This window comes from Tetrao urogallus (assembly GCF_951394365.1).
Source record: "Tetrao urogallus genome assembly, chromosome: 35".
NCBI lineage: Eukaryota > Metazoa > Chordata > Aves > Galliformes > Phasianidae > Tetrao > Tetrao urogallus.
Window position 1 is genome coordinate 300,567 of NC_136848.1, and position 23,030 is coordinate 323,596.

At 56.7% G+C, this 23,030-nt stretch overlaps 1 protein-coding gene across 2 annotated transcripts; it reads right to left on the minus strand.

Moving 5' to 3' along the window:
• Window positions 1-33: 33 nt before the first annotated feature.
• ASIC1 (acid sensing ion channel subunit 1) lies at window positions 34-15,296 on the minus strand (the record flags this gene model as incomplete). 2 transcript variants are annotated; one of them, XM_079547945.1, is made up of 11 exons in its annotated part: window positions 34-138; window positions 280-384; window positions 514-593; window positions 816-907; window positions 983-1,136; window positions 1,219-1,275; window positions 1,353-1,503; window positions 1,685-1,812; window positions 2,206-2,356; window positions 13,888-14,083; window positions 14,926-15,296. In XM_079547945.1, 11 exons carry the CDS (start codon window positions 15,288-15,290, stop codon window positions 34-36), a joined length of 1,584 nt encoding a protein of 527 aa, XP_079404071.1. The 2 variants fall into 2 exon arrangements, with proteins under 2 accessions (XP_079404071.1, XP_079404070.1); XM_079547944.1 differs by lacking the exons at window positions 13,888-14,083; window positions 14,926-15,296 and adding an exon at window positions 3,254-3,880.
• Between the last annotated feature and the right edge of the window lie 7,734 nt (window positions 15,297-23,030).

The following is a 23,030-nucleotide window of genomic DNA, read 5'->3' on the forward strand; positions in this document are numbered from 1 at the left end:
GGTAGCTCGGGTTGTTGTACATCCAGACGTCGGTTAGCAGGTGAAGTCCTCAAAGGTGCCCCGGGCCGGGTGGTGAGGTAGGATGTTCGCTGCGTACGTCATGCCGGCCGGGTGACCCCGTAGGCTCTCACAGGGATTCTGCAGGGGCAGAGGTGGGATGCTGTGGTCACAGGTTTCACCCAGAACCGAGCCCTATCTGCTTAGAGCACCAGTGCCTGCTGCCACTTCTCCCCCAGATGCTGACAGTGCCCCCAACGAGACCCTCGGCCCGGCACTCACGTGGCGTTTCACGTCATCCATGCTCAGCGCAACGCCCTTGTCCGTGTTGTTCCTCTTGTGGTTCTTGCGGCACTTGCCCCGCCGGCACAGCCGGTGCTTGATCACCTGCAGGAGATGGCTCTCAGCTCCAAGATGGACCCCACCATGGGGGGCTGCCCCAGCCGACAGGGGGATGTGGTGCCGAGGGGGCTGTGTCGACCCCACAGGAATTAGGCACAGTGTTTTGGGGCTCACCTCATAGGCGTAGTCAAACAGCTCCAGCACGGTGAGGATGCTGGCCCCGATAAACAGCCCCATCTGTCCTCCGATGTCACCTGGGGGGGGAGAGGAAAGCTGTCAGCAGGGCACTGGTGGCGGATGGAGCAGAGAAAGGGCAGAACTCATCGCTGCTGTGACCCTGGGGGTTGCTCTGCTCTGCTCTGCACCCACGCTGTGTGCACACCATGGTGCCCCAGGACTGGGGTGACAGCACATGGGGCCGCACTGAAGGGTGCCAACCTGAGCCCTCAGCACAGCCACCAGCCCACAGTGCTCACCCAGCAATCCAGCCACCTCATACGCCTTCTTCTGCTCGATCGTCTCATAGTTCAGGGCTTCAAAGAAGATGTCCAGCACCAGGATGTTCTCCCTGCGTGGGCAGAAAGCGGCGTCAGGTCGTGGTGCTGGAGAGATGCACTGCCGCCCCATACCTGTGGTGCGTTACCCGATGTACTGCTCCGACTTGTTGTACTTCTTGGCCAGGTACTTGGCGGAGGCTTTGCTGGGGATCTTCACCATGGAGAGCTCTTTGCCATAGCGGGTGACGTTGCAGGGCATCTCACAGACACAGTACTCATTGTCCTTCTCCACCAGGAAATCTGGACAGGAAGAGAGATTTAGATGCGGATGTGGGAAACCCTGATGCCATCCGTTCAGTCCCGTGGGACCGGGCAGCCTCACCTAAGGCTGGATCTGCGCACTCCTTGTACTGCTCTGGGGTGCAATAAGGGGCATCACCTGCGGGCGACAGAACAGGTTTCCTATAGGACCACATCCACTGGATTTGGGATGGGACATAGTGATGCATAGCTCACCTGGCATGTGCACCATGCGGCAGTTGCAGTTCTCCACCAGGTAGCGGGTCTCGCAGTCGATGCGGCAGGCCGTGATGCTGTAAGTGTCGTAGAACTCCGAGTCACCCGTTGTGGCCTTACAGTCGCCCCAGGGAGGTGGCAAGTAGATGAGCTGAGAGGGAAGCCAGGGATAAGGAGAGAAGCACATGTCCCTGCTGCCCACAGCATGGTGAGGGGATGGAGCCTTGTGCACCGCACCCCATTTCCATCCCAGGCTGGGGCAGGAGACAGGGAGTGCAGAGGCTCAGCCCTCGGGGGGGTGGGAGGGATTGAGCAGGGCCCACAGCCCCTACCCGCTGCTCCTGGCAGGACACAAAGGTCTGGAAGCCGGGTGCCACACCGAAGCCCAGCTGGTCGATGAGTGGAGGCTCATCCTGGCTGTGGATCTGCACCTTGATCCCGGCTTCAAATGAGGTCTCATCTGTAGCAGAGAGGAGCAGAGAGGAGCTGAGCCCTGGTGCAAGAAGGTAGAAAACTCTTCCTGTCTCCCACCCTTCCCTTTGGTGAATTCACTCCTTCACATGTCCATGCATCCATCCATCCATCCACTCTGTGTCCTTGTCCCCTCCAGCCCTGTGGTCCAGAGCTTGGAAAGAACAGTGTGGAAAGTGCCTGGCTCTATTTATAAACAAGTGATGGCTGCTTGTCTAAAGCGACAGGGAGTTGCCATGGCAAATAGCATAGACAAGGAGGAAAAAAGAAAGCCAAAGACCTGAAGTGGTGAGAAACAGAAGGAAGGAGCCTTGGGGATGTGGTCCTGTGGGGTGTGGAACTGGGAGGCTGCTGGAAAGCAGCCCAGAAGCTGCTGGGTTACCTGTTTCCCCCCACACTGGGAGGTACTCGTCCTGCTGGATGTCCAGCATGATCTCCAGGCCGTTGCCAGTGCCCCCTTTCATGGTGATGAGCCGGGGTTTGCCGTCCTGCCCTGCATTGAAGGTGTAGCACTTCCCATAGCGTGTGAACACCTGTGGGAGGGGATACAAGGCTGAGGCTGGGGCCCCTCTGCTGGCCCCAGACTGCCACTGGCACTACGATATGGAGCCAGAACCCACCCCAGAATGCGGCCATGCTCAGCCTGGGGAACAGCCAGACCCAGACCCCTGCCCCATGGGGTCTCTTAGCATCGGAGCTGCCTTTGCCCTGATAGAAGGACAAGATCCCCACCAAGGCGGTGGGTGCAGGTCAGTGAAGATGCTTTGCAGATTTGCAGCACTCTGATCCCGCAGCACCAGGACTGCAGCACTCAGCCCTGTGCCCTCACCAGTATCTGCCCCATCACCTCCAGTCCCACAGATGGGGGCTGGATAAGATCCTCAACACCCCCCCCACCTCTCCTCTTACCCATTCCAGCTCTCACCTCTAGCTGCCAGCACAGCTCCATGCTGCTGAGCTGCCGCTGGCAAAGGGATCATTTGGGGCCAGCAGGCTGCAGGCTGCACAGTGCCAAGCCCAGATCCCAAGGTGTGGTGGGGATATGAGGATGGAGGTGTCTCATCAACACCAACACCACCAGGATGCCTGGGTGCCTGTCCCCAAGCATGGACAGCATCACCCGTTGTGGCTGATCTGACACGATGCTGGTGGGAGCTGCTCCCTGGTTCCTTTCCTCTCCTTATGGGGCCAGGAGACAGGCAGCAGGAATCCTCCAGGAGCCTGTTCCATGCCCAGGGCTTTGCTTTTCCCCATCCCAAGCTGCGAACGCGGCGCTCGTCATACTGAGCAGTCCCAGGTAATGGAAAGGGGAGAGGAGAAGGTGCGATTGTAGGACAGGTAAGGGGCAACAGGAGCCAGGAGATGACAGTGCCAGGCAAAAGAACTGTGCCACCATCTGGTCCCCAGAGCAGTGGGACAGGGATACTCACCGCCACGAAGTCTCCGGGGCCACACTGCTCGCCCCGGTAGCTGCAGCTCAGCAGCATGTCCTCCAGCTGGTGGCAAGTGCGGTTAAAAAACCCATGCAAATTTAGGGGTTCATCCTCATCCCAAGAGCTGAACGGGGCTGGGACAAAGCCCAGCTCCATCCCGGGCTCGTAATCAACCAGGGGCGCGAGGTAGAGCAGGTCCTCGTGGCTGAGCTGTGAGACCCGCACCCGGTTGATGTTGCAGAAGGTGACGGCGGGGAAAGTCATCTCGGGGCTGTCCTCCTCACTGAGCAGTGTGACGTGATGGTACTCCAGGTAGTACACAATGCGGTCAGCCACCTGATAGAGGAAGACGGAGAGGGACAGGAGGAAAGCCAGCGCCCAGAGCACCTGCCGGGCACCCAGGCTGCCCTCCACGAAGATGTGGCTCAGCCCGTGCAGTGTGCAGCTGCTGGCAAAGGCCACGAAGTCTGTGGCTGCCCCTGTGTCCTCCTCTTCCTCCTCTTCTTCCTCCTCCTGCCCGTACAGGAACTCATCGGCTCCGTTCTCTCCTCTCCCAGCTGCTGTGGCATCTCTTGGTGCTTCCTCGCTGGAGAAGGAGATGGTGCAGAATATCTGGAGGGGCATTATGCAGAATGGGGGTCCCAGGTGTGGGGTGGGGGTCCTGATCCTGCTGCAGGTTGGGGGTCTCCAGTGGTGAATCAGTGCCTCATAGAGTGGGTGAGAGGGGCTGGGTTGGAGGAAAGGGAAAAGTTGGGAGCAGAGAAAGAGAAGGGAAAAGGAGTGAGAGGTGTGCAGTGATGCGCAGAGCAAGGGGAGAGGAGCAGAAGAAGAGCAGAGGGCTGCTCGGGTTGGGGGGGGGGGGGTGGTTGGAGAGGAGGGGATATGAGGAGCTGGGGAGGAGCGAGGGGCGGTTCTGCGGGCTTCCTGCTCCCACGGGAGCAGCCCGGCTGCGGCTGGTAGGACGGAGTGAAGACGTTGCTGGCTCTGGGATGCGCTGCTGTGCTGGGAGTTGAAGGGCTGCTAGATCCAGGGTGCACAGCTGTGCATGGACGGGTGTGCACAGATAGGGGGTGCATGGATGGGTTTACGTGGATGTTGTGCGTGCAGGCACCTGGTATGCTGCATCCTCCATCCCCGGCAGCCTGATCAGAGGTTCCATCCATGCTGTCCTGCCGCGTGCCAGGCTGTTTCCGCAGCCTCCATCTGCTCGGCTCACCGGGGTCTCCAAGCTCTTCACGTGGCAGCCAGAGATTGCCCAAAGCTCCGTGTCACTGTCCTGCCGTCATGCCCATCTGGGTGGTGCCAGTAAGGATGCTGTGGTGTCCCCAAGTGCTCTGTGTTGCTCATCCTGGTCTCACTCATCCCCATGGGCTCATCTCCCCGCACAGTGGGACAGCGATGTGAGCGTAGGTGATGCCTGAGGTTGGGTGTCTTCCAAGCCCACGCTGCTTTTTGCAGGATTTGGGCATTGTCATGTTTTGGGCGATGCCTCCTCCTGGAGAGCCACGCAGTGCATCGCCCCATGTTCTGTTCCATGTGGGGCACAGGGAACCCCCAGGGTCGGCGTTCAGGTGTGCAGAATGAGATTTGGGAGGCAGCCTTGGGAAGGCGTGGGGCTGGAGCTGGGTGAATCCAGGAGCAAAAGCATCACCCCCCACTCCCTGCAGCCCTGCGGCAGCACAGCCCCTTCTTGCGGTTTGCTTTTTTCCTGTGCTCAGCACTTTGTAAAAGCATCCAGTGTGACCACAGAGCAATCTCCAACCCCATCCCAGCACCGCAGCCGCCATCGGCAGCCTGAGGGGAGGGGAGCTTCTGCATGTGGCACCACTTCCATGCACAGGAGCCGGGCTTGGGGGTTTCGCTGATGCATGGGTGCAACAAGCACACACCCCAGCCCCTGCATCAGCTGTGCATCCTTCCCCATATGGCTGCTGGTCCCTGTGCACCTCTGAGCTCATGGTCACAGGTATTCCCAAAGCAGGTGAACAAATGAAATCAGAAAACCACTGAAGAACGGCTCTGATCCCTGTGTGAAGTTATCAGCTCTGCCAGAGCAAGAGATGAAATGTGTGGGGCGTGCACAGGGGACTGCCACCAAGGCTCAGCCAGGAAGACAAATGCCATTGGGACAATGATGGGACAGCACCGTGTTACCTGAGGGTCCACCCTAGGTGTCCCCACACTCAATATTCCCCCAAAGGGCCCTTTGTATAAAGGGGACAAAGCAGAAGAACCAGACACAAAGCCAGGGAAAGCAAGCAAGCGTGGGGTGACCTTGGGGACAAGTGCCAGAGCCACAGGATGAAATTTCATAGGGCTGAGAGCAAGGTTGTGTCTTTGGGGAGCAACCTGGAGAGTCTCAGCTGGAAAAATCCTGAGAATACAGCTGGGACCGAGGAGCTGGAAACCAGCAAGCCACAGGGGCCAGTCACAGGGACCAGTCACAGCCCTTTGGTATTTGGATGGAGATGAGCTACAGCTGCACCATGGGCAGGGCCAGGCTTTAAAAGGCATCAGCTGGGAGAAGGCTTGGGGATGTTGGGCTGTTCAGTTTTGGGAGGTGGGGGTTTGGGATGTGGTACAGGAGCCAGCCCTGGTGGATGAGCAGGTGTGAGCTGGCTGAGGTCAGGGTGGGTTTTCTTCTGCTCCCTGGTTCTGGTGTGAGCAAGCTGTTAATGCAGTCTAATGGTACGGGGGGTGGTGGGAGGGGACTTTCATTGTGCTTTTCAGGAGCAATTGCAGTAGGGTGAGGGAGGTGCTGTAATGAAAGCACTCCATCATTGTCTCACTTGGCTGAAACCTGGGGCGGAACTCTGGGGCTGTTCCTGGGAAGGACAAATGATGCCTGGGGGTGAATGCTCAAAGGGATGAAGGTGACCAGGGGTGGTCAGAGCCAGAAGCATAGCAGAACTCAGAGGAACCCATCCTGACCCTGTGGCTGGGGACAGTTTATGGCTGTGTCCCCAAGTTGGGGACATGGGGTCACCGTCCCAATTTCTGTGGATTTTGGAGATGTTGGAGGAGCCCTTGGGTTCTCTCCAGCTCCTCCTTCAGCAGGAGATATTTTTTACCCTCTTCCAGGTAACGCTTTTGCGGGGGAGGAGGATGAGGGATGCTATAATTAACTGTGACATCAGCCCCCGAGGCAGCATGCGCCGGGATGCCACCACTGTGCCCCCAACCTGGGGAACGGGGATGCTCGGTGCCATTGTGTCCCCCACAGCAGTGGGACCGTGGCAGCAGAGCGGTGTTTCCTGGCTCCATCGCGGTTTCTGCCCTCTGTCCGATCCCGCAGCGCCGGCACGGGCCGGGAGCACCGAGGTTCCCCGGAGCAAGGGAGCACGGAGGCGGCGGGGAAGAAGGGAGGCGGATGGGGGATTTGACAGCAGCGGCAGCAGCGCATTTCACAGCCTGTCACGCTTTAATGGCAGAGGAGATCAAAGCCGGGATGGAGTTATTCATAGAGATAAACCAATCCCCGAGGAGGCGAGGAGAAAACAACATTGTGAGCTCTGTTATCCCAGGCATGCAAACCGCAGCCTGGCCCCAGGAGGTGCCGCGGGTTCGCCTGGTTCCGTATCCAGGCGCTGGGGTTCGATGGGACGCATTGCAACCCCGTAGCTGCCGGGAGCAGGGGAGGGAGGGGATATTTGGTGGGGCAGAAGGGCTGCCCTGCACCTGCATTACGCAGCAAGGGGGAGAAAAGCAGCTTTGCGACGCGCCCCGTTGCCCGGGGTGGCTCTGCCCCACCACGAGGCGGAGATGGGGGAAATCTCCGTTTCTCAGAGGTGGAGGAGTGGGGTGGGATGCGGGGATCCTGCGGCACTAATCCCACCGCCTTTATCAGATGCTACCACCTTGCCTCTGCTCGCTCCACCGGCCAAGCTGGGTGTACTGGTGTTATCCGCCCCTTTATCCCCCAGATTAGACGCTTCACAGTGGATTAGCATGTCACATTCTAATGCAGAAAAAAACGGTTATTTAAATGAAATTTAAAAAAAAAAAAAAAAAAGTTTTTGTCCATCTGTATGGTTCCCCACTGCTGTCTTTTGTCCCCGTGGGTGCGGCTGTGGGGAATGGAGCTGGTGGGTGATGTGGGATCGCTGCTCCAGACTCAGGGGACAAAGGATGGGGACAAAAGGCTGCTGTGGGGATGGCAGTCTGTCCCAATGGCCCCATGCCACCCCCCCCCGGGGCTGTTGGCTGCAGACCCACGTCCACAGCACAGGACTTTAATAAGAAACACATTATAGTGAGTAACGCACTAAGTGGACTTCATTACAGACCTGGGGCCTCCCTGGCTGTTCCGTGTGATTTCCTATCAGACGAGCCTTATCTTCTCTCCAAACGTTCCCATTTAAACTCCATTAATCTTTCAAAACCTCCTCGTCTCGGTGCTTCCCAGCCTGGTGCAGGCGCTGGCAGCACTGCAGGGCTCTGCAGCCCCACTGCTGAGGAGGGTCTGTGAGCAAGCCCCCATAGCTGTGCTCCTTCATGCACCCACTGCCGTACCCAAAGATCTGAGCACCGATTTCTCCTCCTGTGCCCAAAAGCATCTGTAATACTGAGATATTTGTGTGACTTTTTCTCCATGTGCAGCACTGGTTTTGCATTGTGGGGGTCAGTGCTGAGGTGCAGGGGGTGCTGTGAATTCCAGCCTTAATCCATGCAGATGCTTGTCCAAAAGCCTTTCTATAGCTCCTGCTGCTTGCAAGTTGCCTGTAAGCTGAGTTGTGATTTCTTTCTGACATCCTTCACAATTGCTTCGATGCTTGGTGCAAACCAATCCAAACTGACGGTTTTATTGGTGGGGGAATGGGGCGGAAATTGTATTCCCATCCGGCTCCCTTGCTGTGTGCTGGGTGGTTTTCACATCTAATCTAATCCAAGCAAGGTGGATTGCTTGCATGGCCTCGCTCTGCAGCTGCTCCAGGTGCTGCAACCCCCACAAAGCAAAGGGATGGGGGGCTCTGCCCTGGCTCGGTCCTTAGGGAGACTGCCTGGATGCAGCGGGGAAGAAAAACAAATGATTGGGAATAATAATGGTAATTTAAAACCAAGAATTGTAACATCCGTTTGTGAAGGCCAGTATATGTACAGAAAGCCTGAGCCTGAGATGGTGAGGAGCATCTCGAGTCACGGCTGTTTCAGGAGTTGCAGTGCAGCTCGGAGGGCTCTGACCAAACTCTCTGCAGATGATAAAACAGTGGCAGCTACAAAAAGGCAGAGAAATTAAACCTGAGGTGAAGGGCTGTGGGGTGGTTCTTTTCTCTCCCTCTGCATGCTCAGTGGGCCCCTCTGCCCCGGCTCCTGGCTCAGTGCTGGGGGACCGAAGGGGGAATTGCACCAATTGTGCATTTCTTCCAAATTGCTGCTGTTGCCCATCACGCCATGTGCCGGTGCTGCTGCTCCAATGGGGTCTCTGATCAACATGGAAAGGAGATGAAGGGGAATTCCTTTGCACGAATTCCCATTTCCTGGTGGTGTTTCGGTGCTGCATTCCTAGCCTGCAGCTTCCCCTGGAGCCGGTGCCCAAAGCTCTGTGGTTGTGGACTCCTCACCTCCATCTGCACACCCTCCTCATCTCTTTCAGCAGCTGAAGATACCACTTAACCTTATTAATAATAATTAATAATTCATTTGTTAATGGTTTTGTGTGCAAAAGCATCTCAAGAGGAACAGTAACAGCCCTGCAGGGCCCCAGCGTGCATCTGAGGTGCTCTGAGCTCTTGGCACAACACCTCTGGGTGTGCAATGTGCTTTTGGGTGTGCAAAGCTTTTGGGGCATGCCTGCCACCTCTGGGTGTGCACGGTGGATTGGGGTGTGCAAAGAGCTTTGGATGTGTACAACACCCACGGGTGTGCACTGAGTATGCAAAGTGCGTTAGGTGTACGAGATGCATGAAGGTGTGCAGTGTGTTGGATGTGCACAGCACCTGCAGGTGTGCACAATGCATTGGAGTGTGCAAAGTGCATTAGTCCTACAAGGCTTTTTGGGGTGTGCAAAGCATGTATTTTGGGTGTGCACGGTACCTGCAGGTGTGCATGGTGAGTTGGGGTGTGCAGAGTGCATGAGGTGAGCACAACACCTCTGAGTGTGCACAGTTGTGCATGCCTCAGTGGCTATGCAAGACATCTCTGGGCGTGCAAAGTGCTTTAGGTGTACAAACACCTCTGTGTGTGCAAAGTGCTTGGAGTGTGCACCAACACCTCCGGGTGTGTAACGAATTTTGTGTGTACAAAATGCACTGGAATACACAAAGTGCTTTGGGTGGATTTGACATCTCCGGGTGAGCAAAAGTACTTAGAGTTCACAATGCATTGGGGTGAGCAAAATGCTTTGGTTGAGCACGACACCTCTGGGTGTGCATTGTTGCCACACTTGCACAGTGCACACACGTGTGCAGCAGCTCCAGGCGTGCTGTTGGGGTGGGCTGCATCACCAGGATGGGGACTCAGTGCCCTGTGCTGCTCCTGCTGCTGCTGCTTGTCCTCCTCTCTGCCTCCTCCCTCCTGGTGGGATGGTGCTGCTCCATGCCCGCAGCTTCCAGGTGCTAAGTGATGCCGCTTCTCCATGACAGAGCTGCTGGTGAAGCAGCTGCAGGGTGCAAACACATATGAACCCCCACTGTGCTGTGCCCAGTGCTGGTGCTCCTGATGCTCCTCTGTTGCTTTTGGCTCTGCCAAAATCCCTCTGGGTTCAGTGGCATTGCTCCCATGCAGGAATAGGAATGGTGAAAACAGGTGAAATGCAACAGGCTTCGAGCAAACGGCACAGGATGAGCAGAGCTGTGCATGGCTGAGGGATCCCAAACTCCGTGCCCTGAGGGCACCCACTGGAAAAGCCCCAGCAAAGCCAAGGAGACACGGAGCAGAGCTCCCGGTGCCTCTGCTCTGTGCCCAAGGGCTGCATGGCTCAACGGCTTCTTTGCTTTGAGCAAAACACCAACATGCAGAAATCCTCTAAGCGGGCAGAGTCGGGTTGTTCCCAACCCACCTGCGGCCGCTCCTCTGCTCCATCACCTCCAATTACTCCACGCAGCGCAGTCGGATCCCATGCGATTCGCTTGGAAAATGCTGCAAGCTCCGGGGTCAATGGAACCACAGCTCAACAGAATAACTGTGGGGGCAGCCAGGCCTGGCAGTGCTGCTGGGGGGGGGGGACAACCGCCGGAGGTGCAACACAGCATGGAGATCATAGCGACACGCAAACGGTTTCAAGCGCTGATGAGTTATTTAGGAGCCTGCTTTTAGGAGCCATTTATGTGCGTCGCTCGCGTGTTTTACACCATTTGTAAACGTGGTGCTCTGCAGGGCTCATCCGTCAGGTCCCCAGGTTGGTTTTGCAGAGTGTGAATGGAGCCGTGTGGTTTTTGTTTAGGAACTCCAGGCACTCTCGGCTGTGTCGGAGATGCTCCACACTCTGTGGTTATCCGTGGGCACTTTGCTGTGGGCACACTGAGCTCACTGCAGGGCTCTGGGCTCACGATGCCGGTGTCCATCAGTGGGTGCTGGGGGGCTCAGAGGGGCTGGAGGGACAGCAAAGCGTTCCTGATCCGTTCTCCGTTACAGCAGCTCCAGAGATGGGAGGAAGAAAAGGAGGAGCGTGGTGTGGGTTCACACCAGAGCCTTCCTGCTCCCTCCCTTCTCATCCTCCCTGAGCTCTTTGCTTCCAGGGCAGAAGACACACGAGGCAGTGCCATGATCCCTGCATCAGACTCAATTCTCTCCAGTGCCAGCTCAGCCCTGGAGCCTGATGGGAGTGTTCCAGAGGTCTCAACCCTCTGCAGTGATCCACGGTGCCCCCATGTGCTGCCCAGAGGCTGCTGAGCCCCAAAGCACAGCGGGGATGGGGACATGTGGACATGGCTCTCCCTCAGGACGGGCTGCAGAGATGCAAGAAGGAAAACTGCAAACGTATCATAATGGACATGGCAGCATCATCTCAGCAGCACTGTGCCCAAAAGGGACTTTGCAGAGCCAAGCACACAGCATTGCCCCCAGCTTTAAGAGCGGTTTGCATGGCACAGCCCCACTTCCCATCCCAAATCCCAGGGTGCAAAGGATGTTTCTCCTCCTTTTCCTTGGGATGCAAAGAAAATTAATGGGCTCTGGAGCCCTGCTTAGAGATGGGACTCCTGGGCCTTTCTCTTGCTGGGTGAGGAGCGGATCCATGGGGTGTGAGTGAGGTTCCTGGGGCTGTGGTGTGGGAAGAGAGTGGAAACGCAAGCAAGGATCCAATGGGGCCACACAGGGGAGTTCCAACTTACACGTTATGAGGCAGCAGGCAAGAAACTGATTTCTGCTGCTAGTGAGTACAGCCCCAGAATAGAGGCAGTGGGGAGGGAGAATCCCCTGTTCCCATAAAGGAGCCCTTGGAGCACCAAATAGGGATGATAAAGCATCACATGGGCACATGAAGCATCACATAAGGAACAATGTGTTGGCTATGGGCACAGCCCTGGTGATGAGGATGCCCTCACCCCATGTTCCACAGGACTAGGGTCCACGAGAGAACAGGATTTGTTCCACACTTTATGGCTGCCCAAAGGCTATGCTGGGATTTTGGGGCTGGGGGAGGAGGTGGTTGCAGCTCCCTACACATCCCCAGCCCAGAATGCTGTGGGGGGTTGGAGCTTCATGGACCACAGGCACCCACCTGGTGCTGGAGAGGCTGTGAAGAGCCAGGGGAGGGATTGGTGCCCCCATGCTACATCCCCAGATCTCTTTAAAGGCTTTGGTGCTCTAAACAGGACCAAAGTTAGATTGTTGCAAAAGTGATGGAGGCAGAAGGGACCAATCTCCGTCCCCACCTGTACACAGGCAGCTTCCTTCCAGCACATGGAGCCTGGGCAGCCCTAAAATCCCCCTGACAGTGCTCCTGGATACAGCATCTCCTCTGTATCAGTCAGAGGAGGGGGCAGTGCTGTCTGTGATAGTGTCTGCCAAGGCATCCCTCCTGCCTGAACTGTGTTAGGGGCCCCAGAACGCAGAGGGGAGCACAGGGCAGTGGGACCAGTAGTGAGGCAATGCAGGCTGGGGGATGTGGTGCATCATGTAGGGATGTGGAGCATCAAGGAGGGACATGGAGCATCACATTGAAACGTGGAGCATCACAAAGGGACATGGATCATTGCCTGGGGACACAGAGCATTGCACAGAGGTGATAGAACATTATACGGGCACATGGAGCATCACACAGGGACATAGAACATTGCATAGGGGTGATGGAGCAACACATAGAGATGTGGAGCATTGCATAAGGACATGGAGCATCACACGGGTAATGGAACATTACATGGGGACAATGGGACATCACATGGGGATGTAGAACATGATGTGGGGATGCAGAGCATTGCTCAGGGATGGTCCCACTGCTGCCCTGGCACCCATTGGTTGCAGTTAGTGCCTCTGGACCCAGAGCAGCACAGAGGAGCTCAGCATGGACAGACGCAGGAGGGAGTGGTGAAGAGGAAGGAATGAACCTTTGGGTCAAACCAAAAGCTGCTGCCAAACTCACAAGGGGACAGGGCCAAGGTTTCCCAAACAACACCATCCCCATCCCCAGCACACACAGCTCCACCGGCGCACGACTGCAAGGGGAATCCAGCGAGCAACATAAATACAGCACTGAGCCAGCTTTTTCTAATCAAATCCATTAAATCATCCAAACCTGCTTGCAAAGAATAATCCAGGCAGTAATAATAAACCAGCTGCACATCTATTTTGCTTCTCCCGCTTCGAGCAGAGGGGGAAGGAGGGTGCTTAGATCCTAACGGCGGATGTAAGGACACAGCAGGAGGGTCCCTGAGGATGCTCCGGTGCAGAAAACACTGGGGAGCATCAAGCATCAAAGCTGGTGGTGGCACACGTGGGCTGGGACCTGACCCTGCTGAGCAGGATCCAGCCCCCTCGCCTCCATTTAACAACCAAACAACAGAGGAGCTCTCTATCCCAAGAGCCTGCCAAGGGAATTTTGTGCTGGAGATTAAAATCCCTCATATAGCACTGGGATGTGTGCAGCAGCCCTGGGGACACCCAGCCGGTGCCTGGGCACGTGCTGCAGCTTTGTCGTGGGAGGTGAGCAGGATGTCCCCAAGGCCACAATGGGGACAAGGATGGGGACCCCAGAGCTGTGTGCTCTACACCAGAGCCAAACAGACAAGGCAGCTGATGGGGAGAGGCAGCCATGGGGCACAAAGGCGTTATTGTGCACTGGAGCCACGCGTCAGTGTGAAATGCAGCCTCTGTGCTGCACTGCTGGGACCCGCTGTCCCCAAGGGCTCACAGGGCTTCCCCTGCTCCCTGCTGGCCATCGCCAGGCCTCTCCCTGCTGTGCTACCAACACATGTGAAGAAATCACCAGCTTCCAGATAGCCACTGTGAGAGGCATCCATCCATCCCTCCATCCATCCCTCCATCCATCACTCCGTGTGCATTGGTTTCCAGCTCAAATATCCAGCCCAGCACGCACAACCCTGCATAACCCGGAGTGCTAAGCCCCAGCAGCAGCCCCTGGAACCCCCTCAGCAATGCTGCTGCCCCTTCTTTGGGATCCAAAAGGAGGGAGGAATGGTGGTAGGCAGACCAACGCCCTCCTTGCATGGAATTCACAGCCTGGGAGCACTCACCACTTTGAAGTCTTCGGGGCTGCACTGCTCCCCGCGGAAGAAGCAGGAGAGCAGCATCTCCCGGATGTCGTGGCCGGCACGGTCATAAAATTCCAACATATTGAAAGGTTTGGGCTTGAAGTTTCGGAAGTTTGCCTTATCCTGCAGGATTTCCAGCTGCTTCTCATCAGCTGTCTGCGTGTCCGGGATCTCGTACCTTAGGGGAAAGAGAAGGCAGAGGCTTAGGCCTGGCTGTGGTGGCTTCACATGAGCTGCTCTTATCCCAACCCAAGGGGCAAAAGCACATGGCATCTTTAGGGCTCTCAGCAACACAGCTTGGATGGGCAAAGAGGTGTCCCATGCATTCAGCCATCAGCATCTTCCTAAAGGGTCACCACAGCCCCTTAGACAGCACCAAACCCAGACCAACCGCTCCACAATCAGACCTGCAGATGTCCCAGCTCAGGGCAGCCTGGCACATGCCCTATGTACCGAAATACACACAGGCAGAGACTGCTGCTTGGACAGGAACATGAGGGTGGCTCGGCAGCACTAAAGAGCTGCTACAGGCATGGAGATGAGCTGGGTAGGGTGGGTGAGGGGTGTCACTCTGGATACAGCACCATGGGGTCCTGCACCCCAAGGGATGGCTGCAGTGTAATGGTAGCATGCAGGAGCTTCACCTGCTGGCCTTACAGCATGGAGCCATGTTCTGAGGCTGGAATCACATGTGTTGGGTCCAAGCACAGGGACTGGAACCACGTGTGCTGGGATCCATGCACTGGGGCTAGAACAGGGTGTGCTGAGATACATGCACTGGGGCTGGAACAGGGTGTTCTGGACCCCCAGGGACAACTCCATGCCCAGGAGCAGGTGCAGGATCTGGAGGACGCCCTCCATGTAGGGCTGTGCATGCTTGCACCCAGGTGCAAAGCCAAGCTGCCTCAGGATGCACTTCCTTGCAGAGATGAAGGCATCGCACAGCAGTGCAGCAGGGCACATGGTGACACGCTGAGCTGGGGACAGAGGTGTCAGCAGGGGCCACTTCAGGACACCCACCTGTTATTGAGCAGGGCGAGAAGCTCACCGGCGTGGTACAGGTCGTTCTTGGTCACCCGGCTGAAGCGGAATTCGTTGAGGTTACAGAAGGTGACAGCGGGGAAGGTGAGCCTGGTGGCAGCCACCTCATCCAGCTTGGTGACATGAGGGTAGAGGAAGTAGTACTGGATGCGGTTGGTGCAGACGAGGGCGAGCAGCGCCAGTGAACCCATGAAGCAGAGCGCCCAGACCACGCGCTTCAGCGACAGCCGCTCGTAGGAAAAGATGTGTGAGATCCCGTGCAGGGTGGAGCTGCTGGCGAAGGCCTGGATGCTCACCGGCTGCCCGCTGTCCACCTCCTCCTCATCCACCTTCAGGTCCATCATGGTCCGCGCCGGCAGCCCGAGGGGGCCACTCTGTGGGGAAAGGGACCCCTGGGTGCCCAGTGCCACCTCCTGGGGGTCACCGCTGCCTGATGCGTTCCGGTGAGGGAATGCTGGGGTGCACCTCTGAGCACTGCCATCCCCACTGCTGGGGGTGCACTCTGGCATGGGGCAGCGCTTTGCTGTGCCCCTCTCTCCCCCCGCACCCTCTCTATTCTATCTCTGCATTTATTGGAGTGCAGCATCTTGCATCTCCCCCTCTTCCACCTCCTCACTGCCCTCCCCATCCCACAGCACGACTGAGGTGTTGTGTCCCCCCAGCACCCCCGCAGCACACGTCCCCTCCGCCTCCCCCCAATGGCACCAACGCATCGACAAAGAGACGAAGGAGGGGAGGATGCAAACCTGGAGTCAGGGCCGCTGCGACGCGGGTGCCGGGGATGGGGCCGACCTCCCTCCGCCGGGGTGGGAAGATGAAGCCGGGAGCGGGGATGGAGGGTGCGAGCGGCACCGAGCCCGGCAGCGGCGGGCGAACCGGAAAAGAAAAGGAGGGGGGGGGGAATAAAAATAGCCTCGGCGGTACCTTTGGTGCAAGCGTGGGAGCGGGGATGCGTCGGGGCCTCGCTCAGCGCCGCTCAGGGGGACCGGAGGCGACCATTGCCGGAGAGAAGGCGACTGATGGGTGCCAGGAGAGGAGCGGGAGGCGAGCGGGAGGCTGCTGCCCTGCCAACCACATGGAGCGATGGATGGAGGGATGGAGGAATGGATGGATGGATGGATGGATGGATGCCTCCCCCTGTGGCTATCTGGGAGCTGGTGATTTCTTCAGATGCATAATCCGCATGAAGTCATTGTCTGTGCGCTGGTGGGGCCGGAGGCCGCCGAGGGGTGCCGCAGGCCGGTGGGCAGCGAGGAGGAGAAGGAGGAGGAGGAGGAGGAGAAGGAGGAGGAGGGAGAGGCGGAGGAGCCGGGAGCTCCAGTGATTGCAGGCTGCTGGCAGGGGCTGTTGGTGCTGCTGCCGTGTGCGTGTGGGGATGTGTGTGTGCGCGTGCATGCGTGTGCCGCTCCCATCCCCCAGCGCCTCGCAGCAGGGCTGCAGCTCCCCGCACCCCCCCGGTTCCCCCTGCGCCCCCCACACCGCCCTGACCCTGCTCTGCTCGGGCCTCGGCCTCTGCTGCCCTCTGGGTTTCACCCGCGGGCAGCCCGATCCCACCTGATGGCTCCGTCTGCTTTGGAGCAGCAGTGTGGCACTCACTTTTGGACACGACCCCGGCATGATGCTCGCTGCAGTGGGGACCTGACCCTGCAGCCTGCTGTCCCTTCCCCTCTCGTGTCTGTGCACCTTTGGCTGTTTCTGAAGCTGTCAGAATGGTGTTGTTGTCCCCTGGGTGCTTCCCTGCAGGGTGCTGGGTGTTCTCCTCCTCCCCAGATCAGTGCAGTAGGGCTCAGGATTCTCCCAGCACTGCAGCATCCCTGAGCCCCTTCCCCTCTTTCTCCCCACCATGAAGCTGGGGGACCCCCATTCAGCCCCAGGCATGCAGCAAGCACCTGTCTGCCGTGCCCAGGAAGGTGGCTGCAGTCAGATGGAAGAGAGCACTTCAACGTTCCAGTGTGATGTTGGGAGGACAGCCTGGGCCAAAAGTGTCACCTGGACCAAAGGTGCCCCCCCAGCACGTCCTCACTGTTTGCCCTGCGCCTCATGGGAATGCGGGGAATTCAGGGTACAGCGAGGTCAGGCACATGCACCCTGTCCCCAGATCTCATGTCTTGGACATGCTTGGTTTGATCCTACTCTGGAACACATTGTCCCAGTCTTGGACCTCACCCTTCCCTTGCTGGAGCAGAAATCTGCTGCTTTGCTGTGGGTCCCTATAGGGACATCACCCCTACAGGGACAGAAATGGGTTGGGTTGAGTCTGTGCCCCCCTTACTTGCCCTGTTAGTGAGCTATGAGGCCAACACCTCCTCCTGACAGCCTCCTCTCCACTGGGGCTGCCAGTGGAAACCCGGTGAAGGATGAGCCCCTTGTCTAAGGGATCAGAACCTTTACAAAGGGGTTGTTTCTCCCACACCCTGTTTTTTTTTTTTTTTCCAGATGACAGCTCATTCTCTGCAGTGGTTTTATTGACAGTAAATGCACCGGCAGTGGCAGCGATGGGGTTTCAGGTTGGAGCAGGCGCACCACACGTAGATGCTCTTGCAAACCTTTGCTTTCCACCATGTCAGAAACCCCAGCAAAGCTGCTCTGCACCTCCAAATGGAAATTGCATTTCCTGGGGGGGCTGACGGGGCCCCCAAATGTTCCAGGGCCACCTCCTGCAGGAGCTGGGGAGGAGGTGAACAGCGGGAGGAAACTTCCTCACCGCTGGCCCCCAGCCAGGAAGGATGCAGCTGCATCCTTGGAGAGGAGTGGAGCGTGGGGAGCACGAGCATTTCCGTGTTATTTTTTGGGAGAGCCACGTGACGACTGAGTTGGTTTCCTGCTGAGAGAGGCAGGGAGGCCGACCCAGGGCTGTGGGACTGGTGAGGAGTTAACGATTAGCCCCAGGCGTTAATTGATAGCAGCAAGACAGCAGACACGAAGGCTTGAAGGAGGTCGGGGCTGGGAGCTGAGCACAGTGGGCGTGAAGGGGGAAAGCTGCTGTGGCTGCATCCTTTTGTAGGGGCTGCTCAGCTCTTGTGGATGCTGAGCTCCCCTCGGCTGGCTGTGCGTCAGCTGTGCTCACTGATCTAATTAGCAGGAAAAATGTAATCAAGGGAAGGTGCTGCACTGCTGAGCCTCCCAGCGCAGCTTCCAGCGGGGGTGTCTGGAGTACACCTTGTGAACTGGGGCTGAGGGCTGGCTCCAACCTCGTAGGTTTTTTTCCACTTCCAAGCAATGCTTGTCTCCATTCCACCATGCAGATCTTTGTTACGGAAAAAAACTTCCATTCTGTTTCTTGGAAGAGCATCCCCAGGGCAAAATCTCTCCCAGGGCAAAGCTGGGTAAGCGATGCTCTCCCTCCCCATAGGACCGGGCTGCTCCCTTCTATTGCTCCCTTGGATCAGGCAAATTGCTTCTTTATCTACACCTGCCACCCAGCTGTGCCATGGGAGGCAATTTAATTCCTAGCAGTCTATTAAACACCACGTGAGCTGGAGAAGCTGGATGCTGCTGCTTGCTTTCCTGGGGTGGAAACACCCTTGGGGTGACCAGCCCTTCAATCTCCATGTATTTAAAGTGGGAGTTTGATTTAAAATATGGCTTGCCATGGAGACCTTGCTCCAAGGCATTGGAAGCAGCGCTGTGGCGTTGACTGCTCTGCAGTGAGATGATGCCATTGCTTGCTCCATGCTCTGCCACTGCTCCAAGCCTTGGGGCTGTTCCATCTGCATGGGGATGGGCACCACTTCTCCCCATCCTCATTGGGATTGGTTGGCATTGCTTTGTTCCACCTTTGAACCACTAGCAGCATCTGTGCCTGCACAGAGGTCTTGGTGGAGCTCCAGGGCTTCCTAATTGCTGAGCACACTGTTAATTATCTACTGAAAGGCAAAGCTTCAGAGGGACTAACAAGGATGTGAGCAGAGCTGCTCCTTGTCGACCTCTGGTGTTGCCATCATGGCTTGGGCAGATGGCAGCAGGGATAAACCTCACATTTCTTCTCTTGGCACTCAATTGCTCCTGTTATTTCAACCACATCTGCCCATTTCAGAGACCTTTCCATCGGAAATACCCACATCTAAATCCTCAGAAATGAGGCCCAAGCATGCACTGTTCGGTGATGCTGAGGGATGCCCGAATTCAGCGCGTCCCCATTGCCTGAGCAGCACAGCTGAAAAGGGTCGGGGTGCACACCTGGAGCTGCTGCTTGCAGAGCTGTGCTGGGGTTACCCTGAGGAAGATGCAATCCCCGCAGGCAGCTCCCAGCTGGGGTCATTCACCCCTGTGCAGTGTTGATTTATGCCATGCCGTGCTCCTGCTCGCACCCGCTTGGCTCTCTCGGCGCGAGGAGCAGCCAGTCCATTAAACACTGAGTCATCCTCAGCGGCATTTAATTCGGTGAGGGGCAGCAGTTTGGATAATTAAAGGCCTCCGTGGCCAAAGCTGGCAGCAGGGCTGGAGGGGAAAGCGAGGACACCCAGCAGTGTTGGTGAATGGTGGCAGCTCCCCTGCGCTCCCTCCTCTCTCCTGCTTGGATTTAAGGGTGGATTTTAACCCTGTCCTCCCCCCAGGTGAGGACTTCCTCAGCCCGGCGAGCGCAGCGATGCTCTGTGCTATTTCTGCCTGGATTAACTACGTCCTGATGGGATCTCCCATAGGCAGAGCTGCTATCTGGAGGCCTTGGCTTATTAAAAGGACAAGCTGTTCGGGGAGCCGGTAATAAAGCCATGAAAGCTTTTACGTACCAGAGTTGAAGGCACTAATATCGCTGTGCTCTGCGTGGGTGAGAAATTAGACAAGAGTTCCTCCATGCTGATGGTTTTTTTTTTCTTCCCCTCCCCCCTATTCATCTTTCTCAACAATTATCTTATATTTTGATATCTTCCTATTTAAACCTTCAGCACCGCCCTTGGGATAAGGAGGCTGAGTCGCTTAACAACCAGCACAGGGACCTGGAGGTGCTTGGGGCTGTGCCTGGGACTGTGGGATCTGACCCCAAAGGGTAGAGTATAACTCCCCAGGGCCATCTTCTGCACGTGAAGCCTTTGCTGGCAACCTCGGGACGAGCCATGCACCTGCATCTGTATTGCACCTGCATCACATACCTGGGGTATGTAAAAAATCACATTTGGGATTCCCCCCTCATTTTGCTGCTCATTGCCCTCAGATCCGGGTGCCCTTTGCCTGCTCTGGCTTTGCTGTGTTTTTCTTCTGATCCCTTCAAGGCTCTCACTGCTTTTCTGCCATTCTGGATATCTTGTGATCGATCAGCTGCAGCTTTCCAGAGCTGTGGCCGACACGTTGCAGGCTGGAAGAGGATGGAAACGCTGTGCAAAGTTGCTGAGCTGAACGTGCAGCCTCATTCACCTGAACAATTAGTGTGAGGTGATGCAAAACCACTGTGCAAGGACCGTCCTGGAACGCTTTCCCTGTGCACCATCTCCACCTTGGCTACCTCCTATCATCCTCACTTGTTTTATTCTATGTCCAGAGAGGCCTCTTCCTCTGGGATATGTACAGTATGGGGGCTGTTCCCCTGGACCAGAGGCTCTGAACATGCTCAGAATGGATCCGCATCTGGAAACATGAGACTGAGGCCCATTGATCTCATTTTGTATGGTTCCGTGTTGAACAGGGGATGTGTGGTTGCCTGCAGTCCTGCAGCACTGCTTGAGGCTGTCCCTCCCGGCTCCTCACCCTCTTTGTTGCTATGATTTCCCCATCAAAAGCTGTTCTGGAGCAACACAAGTAGGAACACCCCATACTGTCAGCAGCCATGCCATAACTCCTGTGGATGTGCTCAGGACATCACTGCAGCCCCAGACCACAAGTGGGTACCAGCAGTAGCTGTGTGTGTGCACAGAGGTGAAACATGGGGTGTGTGCAGGATAGTGGGACCCCCCAGCTCCTCCCTGGGTGCAGACCCAGCCTGCTTCCTCCAGTGCTGCCCTGCTTTTCCAATACCACTTGTCCACAGCTTTGCTAGTGGCTCTTTGTCCCCATGCCCTTGTGACTGCCACAGTGCCCGTGCAGATCACATCTTCCCTTATTCTCCCTGACACCGGTTGCAGCCACAACAAAACTCATCTCGTTAAGGAAATGCTGAGGGTAGATGGGAGGGGAGATGGACCCCCCAACTGCTGCACGCCAGCAGCACAGAGCTGTGATGGAGAAGGCAAGCACCACGCTCCAATAGATTGCACAGGAACTGAAGAGTTAACGCTGCCGGCACGCCAGCATCCTCCAAACAGCACCGATGGGAGCAGAGCTCCTCCGCTCCCCGAATGCTGGCAAACAAATGAAAGTGATGTTGCTACGAGCGTTTTTCTTTGCACTGCTCAAAGGCTGAGGACACAAAGGCGGTGCAATGGGTGCAGGGGGACCAGGGAGCACCACGTGCCCGTGAGCCGCTTTGCCGGCGGCGGAGCTGAGATTTGCTGCTTACAGCTCCGGAGCGACCTGGGGAGGGTTTGTGGGAGCCTGCAGGGAAGGGCTGCGGCTGACAGCTTTCTGCTGCTGCTGCTGCTGCTGCTGCTGCTGCTCAGCACAGTGCCCCAAAACCATTGCTCTGGGAGGAAATGGGTTGTGCAGGGAGGGGGTGTGGGTCTGTATCCCCCAGGTTTATGGATCAGCTCGTTGGCTTCCAAGCAGCTGTTCAGCATCTTCAGAAATGAGCTCCCATTTGGCTTCTTGTGCTCATATTTGCCTTGAAGACAAACTAAATGGAGAGATGCAAATCCCCTAAAATGATGCAATGGTGGTGGTGGCTCCAGTGAGGACACTGCTTGGCACAAGGTTGGTTCATGGCACCTGGAGGGCAGCTGCTGGTCCCTGCCATGGCCTGTCATTGTCCCCTGCTTCTGGAGATGACACTGTTTTCTTCTCTTGTTTTAAATGGAGGGGGGGGCTGTTTGCTACCCAGCCCCTGACCACCAAGCCTGTGCATGGAGCAGATGGAGCCCATCTTGAACATGCAAGCTCAGCAGAAGCAAAGCCAATAAGTGAGTTAATTACCACCGTGTTATGTGAGAGCTGGGGATTCCCAGGAGATGAAGCAGCCCTCTGCTTGCCATCCGTGGCCACAGGAGCTGGGGGAACCGGGTGTGCAGAAACTCAGTCTTAGAGCTCTGCAGGGATTGAGGGATCTGTCACTTCCCCTGCAGCTTTCCTGGTGCATTCATGGGGCAGCTGCAGAGTGCCATGCAGTGTCTGCCACTCACAAGGCACTCCTGCCTCTGACTTTGGAGATGCGAGCACACCCGAGGGCACAGCATCTTTTGCTTTTGTCTTACTGCTGAACAAAGCTGGGAGAGAAAGAAGAGCAGCTCCCAAACTCCCTGGTTTAAAAGTGAATTTTAATCGGAATCGCACAGATGCGTTTGGGGCAGATTTGCCACGTCCCCCTCCAGCTGTGCAATGCCACGAGTGCCTCCCGGGGATACAGCCATGTTGATTTGCCCTCAGTGCTTCCACTCTGCTCCCATCAGCTGAGCAAATAAGGTTAAGTCCACAAATGGTTTCCAGCTTGATTGCCCTGGGCTGCCTCGCAGCTCCCACATACCCCTCCCTTGGCATGTCTGCCCCACAGATAAGGATGGCAATGAGAGGCTTTAATTCCTCACTTCTGTATCAGCTGCCAGCTCTCCTGCCCGCTTACCCTTGATAAATATTGCACAAAGATTTGGCTGCCAGCGTGCCGGAGATAAAGGTCCGGTCCCGACAGATCTCCTTCCTCGGTGCCTTTTGTCTTGTTATGTGTCCAATTTGTTAAACAACCCACCTGCCGCAAGAGAGCCTCTTCCCATCTCCACTCCAGCTTCAGGTTAGCGCTCAGACTCCGATGGAGCTCCCTCCTCTCCTTGCACAGCCTTGGGTGGGAATTGAGGACTGTCATTTCCAGGCCTTGAATTGTCATTGATCGGGGGATCGATAGCAGAGCTGTGGCTCACTGCTCTCCTGAGGCTGGCAGGATCCTGTTCACCAGTGTCATGCAGAATGTGGGGATGCTCCTGTGCAGCAAACCTAGAGAATAGAGCTCTGAGCGCTTTGGCTGGGCTCAGCCTTGCTAAAAATCCTCTTTGCACAGCTGCAGCCAGCCT